Below are 16,354 nucleotides of genomic sequence, written 5' to 3'. Positions count from 1 at the left end.
AACTGGATGTCATATTTTGAATGGTGAGAAAGATTTATACAGCAGCTACACAAACAGCAGCCACAGACAAATCAGGTTCAGACTCCTTTTTAGCACTGCTACACTCTGCCTCAAATCCCTAACATTCCCTACCTGTTCATGTCCAGTATAATCTTGGAAACACCCTCTGCTAACACACACATGAGACTGTGAAGGTAAGTGTAAAGATGTGTCCATTTCTTCTCTGCCCTTCTCATTTAATTTTACTGAAATACTATTCATGCAATGGTCATCATTTTCTCAAACTTCAGCAACCACTTAAGAGGATCCACAATTACAGCATAAAACCACACAGGTACATGGAAGGAAGAAGGAATCAGAGGAACAAATTCACCCTGAGACTCATCCTAAAGCCAGAAACTCCCGAGTCACAGAAAAATTTAATACCAAAGAGTAACTGCAGCAGGTACATCAGGGGTCTCCAGGCTCCAGGTAAAATCCTGTGGAAACTACAGAAAAGCCTTTTCTTTGTACCACAGGTAATTACTACGTTTTCAGCTGATCCTTGTACTTTGCCATTGTGAGCAATCTCCTGACTGCCTCTTACTTCCAAGTTCAGGTTTACATACAAAAATCTACTTACCAAATATGTAACTGTTCTTTAATAAGGTATATTTTCACACTACCTCATTATTTAATCAACAGGAGAAAAAATACTTCAAATATTCACAGCTGACTACAAATTCCTGCAAATAGATCACACAGCACAATGACAGATAACATTCAATTACAATTTAAAAAAAAACAACTTAAAAGCAGTGTTTCTTAAGTGAACATGAGTATGTTCTTACCACATTTCAAGCTGAGTGTTTAGGTAGCACATTTAACCACCTACTCGTATAATTTCTAGGTAGGCTACCTATGCCTTTCTATAAACGAGGTTGGAATAAAAAAAATCCCACTCCACACAGATTTCCTTCCCCATGCAACAGGAAGAGATAATTCTCTTAAAACAGACTTTGTTAGTGCTGGAAGGAGATACTAGATGAAGTATAATTATACTTCAGTCCATGACTCGCTATGGAAAGATGCTCAAGAATTTCTTTTAGGTTTTTTTTTCTAGATTAAACTTACATTTCTTAAGTTTACAATTTGCACAGTGCTTACAGGAAAGAGCCTTGTTTGCCTGGTTTCAGAGATGTGCCTACAACTCTTTCAAGTTGCAACACTCAAAAAAGCAGGACTCATTCTTCCCAGATTTCCTTTAAAGCTTTTCTCCCACGCTAAATTTGAATAACAATAAAGGAGTTGTCAAAATATATCAACTTTTTGTTCTTGAAACAAACATATCAACTTCCATTGTGTATTTAAGTTCAAATTACTGGGTTTTTTATAACATTCTTCATATTTTCGCGTTGTGACTTCCTAATACAGAATTGTCTAACAGCATATCAGGTTTTCTTCAGTTTATATAGTTTGCATTACAAAAAGAGAAATAACTGGCATTTGTAGGCTTTTTACTTTAAGAATTAAAGAAGACTTTGGTTGCTTGGGGTATTTTTGCTTAAACCTGACATGGATTGCTCCAAAAGAAGGTTTGCAGAAAGAATACAATGCAAGTTATTTACTTATATTCCAGCACATCATACAAAGAGCAGTCAGTGCTAAAGAACAGTAACAGAATAGGCATGACTGGTTTCCACGAGAATTAAAGACATTTTTCAAAGCTTCATTTATTAGAGCCACTGATCCAAACCCTGCTGAAGTCCAGGAGACTCTTCAGCTGAAAGGACTCATACAGGCTATTTTGTCAAGTATGAGTAATATACTTTTTCCCCTTTTTTAGTATTTTAAGTTAGACTGAATACTTTTTCTTCCAATTATTAAGAAAGTTTTATTAACATATGCCATCACAAAATGTCTTCCTACACATGTATTTTTCATCATTTCTAAAATCATCTAACCTAAATCTGCACTTCAGAATAAGAAACTGGCCTGGACTCCAATCACTGTAAGCAATAAATACAATGGAACTTCTAGGAACTGGCTGGGGCTCAAAGTACTAAATAGCATAATGGAACAGTAAAGCCTCCACTACCACTTCCTAAGAGACATTTAACAGCCAAAAGAAGGTAACAGAGAAAATCAGGCTAGTGAAACAAAGTGCAACTACCCCAGAAAAGCCTTATTAAGGGGTAAAAATTAATTGGAAGATCCTTCTCTGGTAACTCTGAAATGCAGCTATATTTCTTCCCCAAATGAAAAGTATCTTTGCAAGAAAGAAACCAAGTTCCACAAAAAACAAGTGCACATGGGACAAAGAATCCAGAGGAGGAACAACCACTGGTTCTCATGGCTTGAAGAGGCTACTAATACTCAGTAGAGGACATATCCTTGTAATCCCTGCTCTCTCACTTACAAGAGTGGGGAAGACTACAGGCATTTTCCAAGGAATGAAAGCTCATGATATCCTGGGTCCTCAGCAGCAAAGAGAAATCCACCAGCCCAGATTATCTAAGTGGGGGAAGTGACAAACCTTGTTCTTAATCTTGCACATAATGCCTTCCCCTCAATGCAACTGGTGGTATTAATGGTTTGAATTAAAAAAAAAATGCCCAACAAGTTAAAAAACCAAAAAACATCACCACCTACACAGCAATACACCAGCAAAAACATAGCCAAAAAATCCAAAAACACAAACAAAAAAACCTCTCATACTAAAACATCATGATTCACTCCTCTGGCACTATCCAAAATAAGATGATTGTGGTGTTTGTGCTTCACCTCCCTCACACCAGACACAGAACCTCACACAGATAAAATTCGGTTTCCAAACTTCAGATTTCCACTGTGGACTGCAAGGAGCTTTCCGACAACCATTACATCACTGGCTGATGTTGCATCACCCACAACTTAAGCCACTGAACACTGGCCATGAAATGGATAAAGGTAAACAGGCTGAGGGAGTTGCAGGGGGAGAATCTTTTTCCCAAATAAACTCACACTGGAGAGTGGGAAAAACAGGCAGACCTGAATTCTAAACTGAACACAAGATTTTTCCATAAGTTTATACAACTCCCTGGTTTAAATGAAACAAGGAAAAAATTATTCTCAACAGACAAACTTACCAGTAGAACTGTTTACCCTGAACACGCCTTGCTGAGTAACTGTCTCATATTACCACTGTCTCTACTCACTGACATTAATGAATTTAGTTTCTCAGTTGCGAATCACTGATTGCAAGGGCAGAAACCATCTTAGCCACAGTCGCCTTCTAACATTTTAGATCTAGCTTTAAAAATAGGGTTTGAGGGTGGAGGTTGTTGGTCTGCCCACCCACAAAAGAAAAAACCCAACTCAAAACTATTTTGTGGCCATCTCATTTCACAGTTGTTTAGGTACAAGTTTATCCTTTATTTCTGTTTCTTACATTCTTGGTAACTGATTTTCAGGGATGGTGAAGGGGAGAAGGTACATTTTGCCAGGAGGCATTGTCTCCCTCTCCGTACATCACTCAGTCCCACGCCTTTTAAGTTTGCTGTGTAGCCCCTGAAAGGGCTGTTTCCTTTCCCTAAGCTGCTACCACAGAACTGGAGCGAAAGAGAAGTAACTACTCTACATCAAACTGAACACTCAGCAGCATCATCCACCACAGAAGGAAAAAGGAGGTTTTCACTGGTTCTAAGGGATTTACTCCTTTTGCTGCCATAGTATTTGTAAAACTTGGAATAGAGAAATGAAGTCTTGCAATGTAATGCAGTCCACCAAAAAAGTAATGTAGAAAACAATTCAACAGACAAAACCAGCACTTGTCTGACTGCAAACACATGGAAAAGAAATGAGGAGCATGACAGCATACAAAAGTTGGGTGTATAAGCCCTCACCCCCTTGCCCTCTCCTTCAGCTGGGAGGGGGGATGGAGGAAGAGATGGAGTGAACACAAAAGCGGGTAACTGTGCATTTCGTTTTAGCTTATTAAAACCGGAGAATATCAGACCCATACGATTCAACAATTAATGGGAACTGTTACAAAAAAAGAGCAAAACCAAAGACAGGTTTGACATCTTCAAGAAGCAAAAATAGGTCCCAGTCCTGAACATTTGAAAAACTCCATTTCCTGTTGCTGATCCCCAACAGGTGCCTTGTTTCAGCAGGCTCTGTAGAGAACCTCATGAATGCAGGAGGAATCCTGAAGAGCTATCACAGAATCAGGCACTGCAACATGCAAGAACACCTGCAGATCAGGTCAAAGGTTCCCCCAGCCCGTCTCCCACAGAGACCAAATGCAGATGGCTCAAAGTACTTAGGAAAGAACACAGAAGCCAAGCATCGTTCTACTGTCCTCCCAACTCCAATTATTCACAAATCCATAATCCATTCACCACAAGGGTACTGAGGAACTCTAAAGTGTTGCCCTTTCAAAAACGTATCTGGGTTGTATAAATACTTTTAGCTTCCAAAATATTATAGTGCAGAGTAAAAAGCTGAATTAACTCTCACGCAAAGGACCATCCCCTTTTTGGTTGTTCTCACTCTGCCCATGTTGACACCCCCAAGTTCTTGGTCTACATATAAAAAGCTGATCCAAAGAAATTCAAGAGAGATGGAAAAAGCTACTACACCTCAACATGACATCATACTCCACAGTCTCCTCTTTCCCAAACTGCCAATCCTACCTTCCTTTTCTGATTTTAATACAGTACCAACTCCATATATTTAATTACCATAGTTGCCCCATTTCTCTGTGACTTTCCTGGCTCCACTACACTGCTCCCAAGATGGGGAAAAATGAAGGGCGATGGGACAGCACTAAACACAGACACACCAGCTCCAAGGGCACTATGGCTGTATGCACTGAGGAATGACAAACACCATAAATTCTTCAAAATTATTAGAAAATGGATGACGATTTGCTTTTTTGACCAACACCAAGCACTGTGCCACTGTTTAATCCTCAGATGTACCTGCCACAACTCTTAAGACTTCACCCATGAGCTCCTAGTTAATCATTACCTCTCAGTATTTTATATGTGACATATTACTTGACATTTACACACACTGAGTTTCCATTTAGTATCAAAAATAAGCACTTTAGCTCTCCATTGCCATGTGGCTTTCTGCTATTTTCATTAGTTATCAGACCTATTTTGATACACAGTTGGACCGTGGCCTCACTCACAGTGCAGAGAGAAAATGACTTACAACCACCTACAAAGAACTCCTGAAAAACAACACCTAAAGGGCACGGGCTATGAAATGCTACAGGTATTGGCCAGCATCCATTATACAACATCCTGTTTCGTAAGACTTTCATTTAGAAAAAAACCTCTGTTGCACAGACTCACTCACAGGGGCTGCTTTTGCCAGATATGCAGTATTTTTAAAACACAGGAATACTACTGCCCATTTAAAAAAAAAATAAAATGCTAACAAAAGAGATTCAAGTAACGAGCTGGTGAGATTCCCTCCATGACTTCAGGATCACAACACCAACTTGCCAAACTGCTTACAGCTGAATTACTCCAGCATCTGATTCAGCTGCATAAATTTTGAGAAACACTGAAGATTATTCATGTTAACTTATTACACTCTTCCAGCTTTAACAATATTGCTGATTTGACAAGATGGGAAACTTTAATACCCCCAGAGCAGTACACAAGTCATTCATTCTTCTGCTCAAGAAAAGAAGATCATGTTTAAATCTCACCTTACAGGCAGCTCCAAAACAACCTCTCCAACATAATTTTTTAAAATAACTAAAGCATACAGAAAATACAAGACTGTATTTAGACAGACTCATAAAAAATAGTGCACGTACAGGGAATGGAGCAGAAGACTTGTAAAATTGCCATGAAAATTGATTACTCCAGGCAAAGTTTACTTACTCACCTTTTACCACATTGACTGAGGATAATAAAATTTTAAAATGCATGCAAGAAGAAACAAGTCAGATTTTACAGCCATTGATGAATAAGAAATGTTTGTGGCTACACAAGGGAATACTTTTCACTGGAGTCACAGGCTCCCTATTAAAGTTGCATCAAAATCAGAGCTATGAGGAGAAAAGCTCAACAACAATAACAAAGCACGAACTGCAATGGGACAGCTTGTTACATGAAATCTGCAGCATTGCTCTCAGAGATAACCCCAACCAGATCCTTATCTTGCAAAAACAGGTCAGAACATACAGGCAGTAGGAGTCACCTGCTTGAGAAGCACACACTAGACCTGCTGCCTCTTTTGCTGGCCAAAACAACAACAAAATGTTTCAGTTCTCAATTCTTGCATCACAAGAAAATTTTGACAACTTCGAATACTCCTGCAAGCACTGACTGAACTCTAACCCTCCTAAATATCATAAAACTGAGGACGTATGAGCTTAAACTTGTCTGCACTATAATAGACTCTAATTAAAGAATTGTATTTAAATATCTCTGAAGTTTCTTAGGATATCAGCCACTTCCAAATTTTATTGCAACAGAACAAGACCTTGGACCAATTAAAATGTCATCCTTTCCTCAAAAATAACTGGAATTGTGCTACAGTTTTGAAATCCACATGACTTTAACTCCATAAACTTGTTTTTGAACAACATCTCTCTAAGTACAGTTTTCCAGTGTAAAACTGCAACTTAAATTGTAGATTGGCCTCAGTTCTAGTTCTCAAAATTCAGAAGTTCACCTCAATGCCATGAACATACCATTAGGCAGACTGTCTGTCACGAACCAAATGATCTGGAAGGGACTTCTCAAAACTTAAAAGATCTTTTTTTAGCTCATCCCATGGACAGAACAAGTAGTACCCAAGACACTTATCCATCTCAAAGTCTTAAACTGCATCAGAAGACAGTATTTTAATTTTAGTCTTTTCGGCCCTCAGAATAAAAGAAGTACACACTAAAGTGCACAGTGATTTAAGAAGCTTTGCTTTATTAGCATTTTTTTATTACAGGATTGTTCATTCTCTATATTCTCATAAACTTCGTAACACAAAAAGCCCCAAATGTTTAGATGAAACACTAAACTAGAAGAGAACAAAATACAGTCTTTTAAAGGGTGGGAGGTTTGTAATAAAGTTCCAGTAAGACACAGTGCTTCATTACAGTGTACAAAGAGATACACAGATACAAGTAGGAGGGGGAACACTATCATTTCTATTAGGTAAGGAAAAAAAGAAGAATAAACAGGTTTAGCGGTTTTTCCCCCCCAAACTATTTGTACGAACTGCAACTGTTACTCAGAAGCATTTAGAATCTCTCTCACCAATACAGTTTATAGTTTTCTATTTGATTTCTTGTCCTTTGCCCCTCAAACAAACCTCAAAATTTAAAATAAGGAAGATAAAATAAGCTCAGTGATGCCAGTGCAGGATAATTCCCTACAGCATATTTGCAGTGCTTAATGCAGTCCATACTGTGTGTCCTAACACATTATGCAAATGACACAGACATAAAAGAAAATGTCTATCTCTGAGTGTCTCCCTCCACCAACAGCCAATCTGTAATTAGCCATGTCCTCTAAGGAGGCACCTCATTCACTCTCACCAAAGCAGCAGCTGCTGGCAAATGGAAATAAAGAAATTCAGAACAAAAATAAGCCTACTAGCTACACTCCCAAAGGTGTACACTCATAGTTGTACACCAGAGTTTAAAATCTAAACAGCTGTTTGTACTTTTCCAGAATTCCTACACAGAACCTCTTACACCCAGCACCAAATATTTAGTAACATGATTTGTATGAGGTTCTTGCATAGAGCTGCAGCAACAGCTCTCAATGCTTCAAATGCTTCTGAACAACAAGTTTTTGATGCAAAAATCAAGAACAGAAAACACAAAGCAGCAATACTTTCTGCCCAACACAATCCACTGACATGCACAGGGTACACCAATTCAGAAAAATGCAGTGCTTTGAGCCTTCAATACAGAGCTTCAGAAAACAAAGCACACAGTTGGGTCTTACTTTAACCATCCTATAACCAAGTGATCCAATCTCTAAATTTGAGCATCACCTCCCAGGTAGAGTTCTCTTCAAATCCAACAGCAATGATGAAACAGTAAATTCAGAAAATTGTTTCACCATGACCAAGGTAAACAGCAATTCAGGGACTATCTGGAATTCACATATAACTGGGGTAAATGAACAATGCATTTCCCCTTGGTTTAAAAACATGAGCAAAACCACAAAACACTACAGAGGAAGCCTTCCCACTAAATTACCTTTAAGCATTCAAGAACTGCATGCATAAAACACCTTATCCCACCTTGCAACTGTTAAAATTAGGCACTTTCAGGTTTACAAGATGTGTCAAGCCCCTGATACAAACACAGGCAAAGCCTGTTTGATGTCGCTGCTCCCACTCATTGTGCTTCTACTGCACGTGCCCGCTGCTGGGTGATGGGCAAAAAAATACTGTGGAAGTGTCTTTGCAAAGATACTAAAAACTACAGGACATAAGGATCTGGAAAGAGAAATGTACAGCACTTATAACTATCTACATTTCATATTACAGACAGGCAAAGTGTGTGACGTGCTTAGTCCCCTGTTCATCCATCACTCTGACCAGACAGCACAATTCTCATGCAATGTCTCTGTACTATGCTTAGCGTAACATTATTTTTAAGATATATATATTATTAACTGTGGTAGCAGACAATCACTTCCTCTACAGCAAGGCCCTAAGGTTTTGACACCTTCCACAAGCATGGAATTATATTTAACAGCCTGTCAGACTGATTTCTTGAGTGCTGTCAGTTCAGTCTGTTTCAGTGGCACAGTTTACAACCCTCACCATTGATACCAAGGCTAACCCAAGTTTTTTTTAAAAAAACAAGCCCTGTTAACTACAGGAAATAAATCTTGTTTTCATGTAACATCATTTCCTAATTTTTTATATCTGCTTCCTATCCTATGCAATTTAACATACAAAAAACTGCAAAGAAGAGTAGCACACAACTTCTGAAGTTAGAAAACCTATTTTTCTTCCAGTTGTTATCAGAGAAAAAAAAAACAGCCACAAAGCACCAGTATATATTCCTAACAGCTTAGCTTAACACCACTTTTAGACTTCCTTAGAAACATACAAAGCTTTTCTTTAAGTAAGGCTCGTCAGTTGCACATGTTTATATTCTAAGCACCATCACAGCAACATGTGTATGTATTCACAGAATTTAAAACAAACAAAACAAAACAAAACAAAAAAACACCCAGCTCTTTACTCTTTTCAGAGAACATACTGCTCAGCTGAGCTATGATTTGGTCATCCACCTCCAGTAAGATGTTTTCAAAGATACAAGAGGGACAAGATCACAAATGCATACAGCACCTAAGATGAAATAACTCCTCTTCCCCAACTGTTCTCTGAATTATGTTTTGCATGTCAGTAAATACAAAGGACATGAAATAGTATGTCTGAAGCAGGAGGCATTATTTTCACATTTTAATCACTGAAATCATTAAAAATAGCTTATACAGAGAAAAAGGTCAACTCGGTGCTTTGATATTTGTCTGACCTGCTAAACAAAAGAATTTCACTCTTACAATGCACACACTGCATGCAATAAATGCAATTACTTCATATGGACACAGTTCAAAATACTCTTCAGTCCATTGTTTTTCTCTTGCAAAAATATTTTTTCAGACAATTATCAAAGTGGTACAATCAACAAAGTTGTCGTATTGGGAAGCAAAAATTTACTTTAAAAAAACATCAAATGCAGTTACATTTGAAGGCAGATACCTTTCTTTTCTTGTGGGAATTATTTGCTGCTTTATGTTGTCACTTATCAAATATGTAACATTTCCTCATGGAAGAGGTCCATGTTTTGTCAAATTATCTTGGGCTTACTCTGACATAAATGAGAGCAGAAGTCAGCATTATGTTTGCATGATTAAACAGGATTTGACTCCAGCTTTTTGAGTAGCTGCAATCACAGCTCCTGCTAAGACTGGTATTTATACTGAATTTATTCTCCCTTAACAGAAGGGATTTTCTATCACCTTGAGTAATGTACACTTCTAACAACCCTTATTGTGTACTATTCGATATATAAAATCTTACTAATGCATTTCTCTAATTCTGGTAACTTCAACAACAAAACCTTCCAGCATCTCAGTATCAGATACACAAGAAGCACTAAAACCCAGCAACACAGAGCTCCAGAACAGTTCACATGTTTACAGGCATAATTACATAAAGATTGAAATGCAAGATCAAAATACAGCCCATCAGTCCCTCTGCCCCTGTAGTAGAGCTGCAACACCTGGGAGTCACCACTCAAAGTTTACCAAATGTCATCCCAACCAGGATGTTAAAATAGTAAATGATCTATTAATTATTGTTAGCAAGAACGCAAATTATTTTCTATTTTTAGTGTCATCATTGCCCTTCTCTGGTTCCTGACCCAGCACATGCTTCTCTTGAGTTTACGCAGTTGTGCTCCCTCTGATAAGGTGTAGGAATAGAATATTGTGAGGTTTTCTTCCCCCTCTCTGAAATTGAACAACGGTGATTACAAAGCAAGTATTAAATAACTTCTGACTTTTCTTTTACAGAAGTCTTTGGAAATGTATTCCTAGCTATTGCCAAATACAGAAGCTCTTGGGAATCACTAAACAGAGTTCACTATTCCCAACAACTCAGCTGTTAAGCAAAACAAAAAAAAAACCACAAAACCAAAATCTCACACTTTTATTGCAAATTTGAAATAAAGTATTACAAACCTGCAATAAATATATAAAGGTATGGGTGCTCTAATGACTTCCAACAGAAGAATACCAAACAGTCTTAATGAAATTACTTGATGAAGTATTTTTAGTGTTCATAAACTGAGGAAATAGTAAGAATTAAAATCTGGTTTTTAAAGCCACATATGCTGTGGTTAATATTTTTTTCATCCTGCAGATAATATTTTGAATGCAATTTTAATGGAGATTAACAGTAAACTATACTACAAACAGATCTGGCAATTTTTCAAATGGAAAACAGCAGGAATAGAAAAGTAAAAAAATAAAAAACCCCATTGTTTGTTGTGCCTTTCCAGGCAAAGGACGGAAAATTAAATTTACACTAAAGAAGTAATCAGTTTCAACTTCGAATCTGGGCAGGCCTGTAGATGGGATGTTGTGACTGAAGCAGCACTGCCTGTACCTCAGCACGGCCTGAACACTCCCACAAACACTGCTACAACCTGGCGAAACAGAGATAGCACATGCCTATTAATCTAAAAGCCAAAAAGAACACACTCTCACTTATCTGTCCTTATGAACATAAGCTCAGCAACTCTTGCATTTGTAAACGTGTGTCAGATTTCAAACAGAATGGCGAACAGCCCTGAGAGTCCCTGGCCCTGTCTGCCAGCTCTCCCCAGAGCCCAGAATACGTGACTTGTCCCTCTGAGCGGGCGCTCCGTGTTCAGACAGAGCCTGCAGGCCTGGACGTCACCTTTGTTCTCAACAATCCCTGCAGTGAAGGGGCTCTGGAGTGAGAGACCACCAGGTACAGTGTCAAAGGGAAAAATAAAAGAAACCGAAGTGCAAATAAAAATAGAAACCAGGGGAATGCATGACCAAATGGAACTTGGTATCAGATTAGACAGGCGTCCAAAACAACACACAATTATCAACCAGTGTATGCAGTACCCAGAAGACTCAAATCGCATGTTCTGAATTCTCCCACCTGTGTACACAAAAATACACAGAAGCACCACTTCTCAGCCAGACATGCCCTTTCATTGTCTGACAACTGATCTTGAAAAGGAGAAGTTTTTCAGTTCTCACTCAAACCTTGATGATTACAGCTGGGCATTTCCAAAACCTTAAACCGGCTGAAAATCCTAATTTCTGTTGCAACTCCCTTGATTGTGATGAACGAGCACTGTGTGTTTGGAGTCTTCCTCGTGACAACCTGCTGTGCATACAGGTCTACAGCTAAACATCAAATGAGTTAATTACTGCATTACAATGCAAACACCATATGTGTCTCAAAACCATAAATCATTTCCCAAGGTTGCTAATATCTTGCATGTCAGTATTAGAACACTATAAAACCCTGCAACTGCAGAAAGTTTTTTTAAAAATTTAGAATTCCCTTTTTACAGTAGTTGTCATTCATGAAAGGTGCTGTTTTACTGTTCAATACAAAAGAAGATGACTTCAGTTAAAGGGATTTGTTCGTACATAGCACATCAAGCACTGTACGCAGGAACTATTACACCAAATGAATTGAGACACCACATTCCAAACCACAAATCCTCTCTCTCTTGGCATTTTACACAAATCTATGAAAATAAGTTGTAAGAAAATAAACCAGACGTGCAGCAATGTTATATTAAGGTAACTGAGAAAGCATTGCAACCTTGATCAGACATTCACGAAGGCTGTCCAAGTTCAAGCAAAGATTACATCACGCCTGCCGTGATTAAGGCAATCACCAGCCTAAGTGCATGTTTTCTAGCAGTTATATTTTAACTGCAACATGTAAGTACCAGGCAAAACAACAGGCAGAACAGTCCATTTTGCAATTCCACACCTATTAGCACTCCCCAATTAGACAGCGTTAGCACGATGAGCTCCAAAAGTGCCACAGGCCTCATTAGGGCTTACCACAGCAGGGATAGGTGGATTATGACGGGCCAATGCCAAAAGACCAGCAGTTTAAATACGATAGAATTAAAAAGCAGATTTTAATTTTTACCCTTAGACATGTGGCTTGCTCCCTCTTCCCACACTATTTGAATTAAAGGGCAGGTTCTCCAAACATGGCACAGCTTTTCAGCCACGTTTCATCACAAAATCTTAACATCATCTGTGTTGTCTTAGGACTCCAATTATGTCCTCAGCTAACCCACCTACTTCAAACTGTGTCGATCTCTAACATGAGGTGATAGCAGAAAGGGAAAACCATACAATACCATATATACCACTTTTAAACCAAGGCAAAACGGTGATCTGAGAAGAGCAATAAACCAAAACCTCAGTGTCCGAAAGGAAAAAAAAAAATCAAAAAACACCACATAAAACAAAAAAACCACAACCAACGCAAAAAAATCCAGACTTTAAAAGTTCTGTAAAAAATTACTGTGTTTCAACAAACAAAAGGAGCATATATTTCACAGCCCTATACAGATTTAAATCTGCTTTGTCTTTAGCACAACATGCTTTGAGGAATACAAAAGCAAGTTTGTAAATAAAGTTTAAGTCAGATCTTAGAACAAGCCAACCGAAGCTATTACACGTATTTTGCTGGATCTGAAGCTGCAGTTGTTTCACAGACACACTGTTAACAGGGAGCACAAAAGGAAGCATCAGACACGATTCTGCGTTAAAAACTTTATCTTGCGAGTCACAACATGCAATGGTGCCACCACAGGGTATGCTATGAAGTTACTGAACTAAACACACACAGGATCGTTCCAGCAACAAATGCTATGGACGGAAATGTGTTTAATAGAAGCCGCTACGGACAGGCTGAAGGGTGGCAAGTAGAGAGTACGAGGCGGCGGAGGCCAGACCCTTATTTCTCCTAAAACCCACGACAGCAGCAGTGTGACAGGGACGAAGCCGTATCCCCGGCGCCGCCCAGCGAAGCGCTGCCGCCCCTCGGGGCCGGGACCAGGCGGGCAGGGTGGGCGTGGGGGCCGCGATCTGACCGACGGCCCGAGAGGGACCCCGTGGATCCGCCGTGCCGAGGGCGAGGGCGGCGCCGGCTCCGCGGGGCGGGAAGCGGAGCCACCGCCCGGCCCGAGAGCAGCGGAGGCGCCGCCGCCTCCCGGCCCCCGAGCGGCGCCCCGAGAACCCTCGGTCGAGCGGCTGCCCCCGCTCCGCCGCCGGGGATCCGCACCACTCCCAGCGTCCAACTCCCAGCAACTCCGGGGCGGGCGGGCAGGAAGAGCGGGAGGGAGAGCGGGAGGGAGGGAGCGAAGGGGCGGCCATTAAGCCCGCTCCAGCCAAGCCGTTCCGCGGCGGGAGGCGCCCGCCCGGGCCCGCCCGCCCCGCCGCTCCTACCTGGCCGCTGCCGCCGCCGCCGCCTGGGGGGGGGTCAGTGTCTCCATCTCCGCCGGCTGGCCCCGCTGCCCACCGCGTCGCCATTATTTCATTCCCTGCTACAAAGGAGGTGCAAATCCTCTGGAGCCCACATCGGGGAAGGAAAGGGACGGGAGCGGGGAGTCAAAGCCGGGGCCGCTCGCACACAGCAGGCGAGGCTCTGCCAGCCCAGCCCCGCCGGTGTGGGAGGGGGGCTCGGCCCGTTCACGGCGTTGCCATAGGGAGGAGCGGAGGAACAACCCTGGACTTCAGCTGCGCTCCCCGGCTTCTGCCTTCATGGCTGGAGGAGGAGAGAGAGCAGATGTGTCAGTCGTCGGCAAGGGACCGCCGCCTCCGCCGCCCGTCCCTTGTTAGGCTAATTGCGCCCGCTCGTCATCTTCCTCTTCCTCCGGCTCCTCCTATCCAGAGCCCCAGCCGCGGGGAGGAGAGGGCAGGCGGGGAGAGGCGGGAGGCGTCCGCTCCCTCCTACTTCGCTGCACGCCGCCGGAGGGAGCGAGGAGAGGGCAGCGTTGCCCGGGCAGCCCGGGCCGTGGGGCCGCACCCGGCCCGGCCCGGCTCGGCCGAACTTTGATCAACTGGTGGCGGCGGGGCCGAGGGGCGGCTGGTTCCCCGGGCCGGGCGGAGGCGCCGCCCGCTCGCGGTGCCGCCCTGGCCGTACCCGGCGGCGTGAGCGGGCGGGGGGCGGCGGGAAGCGCACAAGCTCCGATGGAAAAGCGGCAACAAAAGACCCCTCTGGCAGCAGCGAGGCCGTGCCGGGCTTTTGTCTCTCACGCGACTCTGCCCCGCTCACAGGCGGCTCCCTCCCCCCGGCTACGTAGCCGGAGCCGCTCGCGATCAGACCACCGCGCCCCACGCCCCGCCCGCGCCCCGCCCTCGGGCCTCCCCCTGCCCCGCGCTGCTCGCCCCGACAGCGGCACCGCCAATTAGGGCGTCTGGGCCAGCTGCGCCCCCGGGCTCGGCCCCGGCTACCTGAGCATCGGCCCCGGCTCGGCGAGCGGGCGGGGCAGCCGCGGGCGTGCCGAGGGGCTGCAGCCGGCGCGGGGCTGTGCCGCTTCCCCCGCGCCGCTCACCGCGATCGCTGCCCCGGGCCCAGCGCGACCCCGCTCGGTCCCGTGTCCGGCAGGCCCCGGTTCCGTCCCAACGGCCCCCGCCCTGAGAGCAGCCGGGGCGGCAGCGGGACCCCCGGCGGCGGCGCTGCCCTTCCCCGGCCCCTCGCACTGGGCTCCGGTCCCTGCCTTGTCCAGCGCGGCGTTCCCTGCGCCGGCGGCTCCCACTGCCTCCGCCGCTGGAGCCGGAGGGGACCACGTCCCCTTCCTCCGCCTCCAGCCTGGCGCTTTCTCTTCCCTCCAAAAGTCCACCCACCTCCTCAGCCGAAACGGCGAGGGCAGGAACTGGCTCCGGCTGCCGTCCAGGGCACACGCCCTGCGGCCGCGGAGCGCGGAGCCCCCACCCGCCAGCACGGCCCGGGGCGGTGGCTTGTGCTGCTCCTTCCCTGGGCGTGTTCCGAGGGTGTTCGCACAGGAACGATCTCAGATTTTCCGCCCTAGCGCAGGATTTGGTGCTTGTGCTGCCTGCTCCGCCCGCACCTGGCTCCGGGGCTGCGGCCGCCCCTGGCCCCGCTCCAGTCCGGGCACAGTGCGGGGTGGGAGCCGGGGGTTGTTGGCTCCGCGAAGGCGGTAAATGGAAATATTTTCCATACTTCATCATTATCGGAGTGTGTGATTTATAATTTCTTTTCGGTCTCTAGAGTGGTGGACAAGTAAGGTCTCTGTGAAAGGGAATAAAGAACAAAACATTTGTAAGAATTAGTAAAGGTCTTGAGTGAAATGAAAGGTTGTGTCTAGTTTGTGTTCTCAAAACAATAATGTTTTGGGTTGTGGTGGTTTTTTCCTGTGCTACCCTTGATCGTGAGATCGCTATCTCTGAAAAGCGGTGACTGGCCTAGTTACCCATCAGCAACTTGCATCAGCAGCCGGGATGAATATTAGGATCCAGAAAACCGAGGAAAGAGTTTATGTCCAGTAGCTGGAGCAAAGTTCTCAAGGCACATATGCTAATTCTTACCAACCAAGGTCACATCTGCCAAGTGTAAGTGGTGTTACAATTCGTGGCCAGTTGCTCTGGTGCAGGTACTGACCTACAATACTGGGTGCTGCTGTGGATTTCATATACAGCTAAAAATGTGTACTAATTTCTGAAGAATTCAAGGTCATCATAAATTTCTGGTGTTAATGACCACTTTGTGGCTGAACCTGACCTGGACCAGAGATTATATATATATTTTTAAAATAACTATACTGCTGTCCAGCTGGCAATCTACAAGAGACTTCTGCCTA

General features: G+C 43.5%; 1 protein-coding gene across 3 annotated transcripts in view; it reads right to left on the bottom strand.

Moving 5' to 3' along the window:
• The window catches only part of ARHGAP21 (Rho GTPase activating protein 21), a 108,575-nt gene extending 94,184 nt beyond the window's left edge, over positions 1 to 14,391 (bottom strand). For 2 of the 3 annotated variants that reach the window (XM_071560121.1, XM_071560120.1), the window contains exon 1: positions 13,980 to 14,390. In XM_071560121.1, the coding sequence (XP_071416222.1) occupies positions 13,980 to 14,063 (84 nt within the window). In that variant the 5' untranslated portion in view covers positions 14,064 to 14,390. Of the gene's footprint in view, positions 1 to 13,979 lie in introns of all 3 variants that reach the window. The other variant, XM_071560118.1, reaches the window with a different exon arrangement.
• Positions 14,392 to 16,354: the final 1,963 nt, after the last annotated feature.

This window comes from Pithys albifrons, chromosome 7, assembly GCF_047495875.1.
Source record: "Pithys albifrons albifrons isolate INPA30051 chromosome 7, PitAlb_v1, whole genome shotgun sequence".
Taxonomy (NCBI): domain Eukaryota; kingdom Metazoa; phylum Chordata; class Aves; order Passeriformes; family Thamnophilidae; genus Pithys; species Pithys albifrons.
The sequence above is the reverse complement of the archived record's forward strand: the minus strand, read 5'-3'. Positions and strand labels throughout refer to the sequence as shown.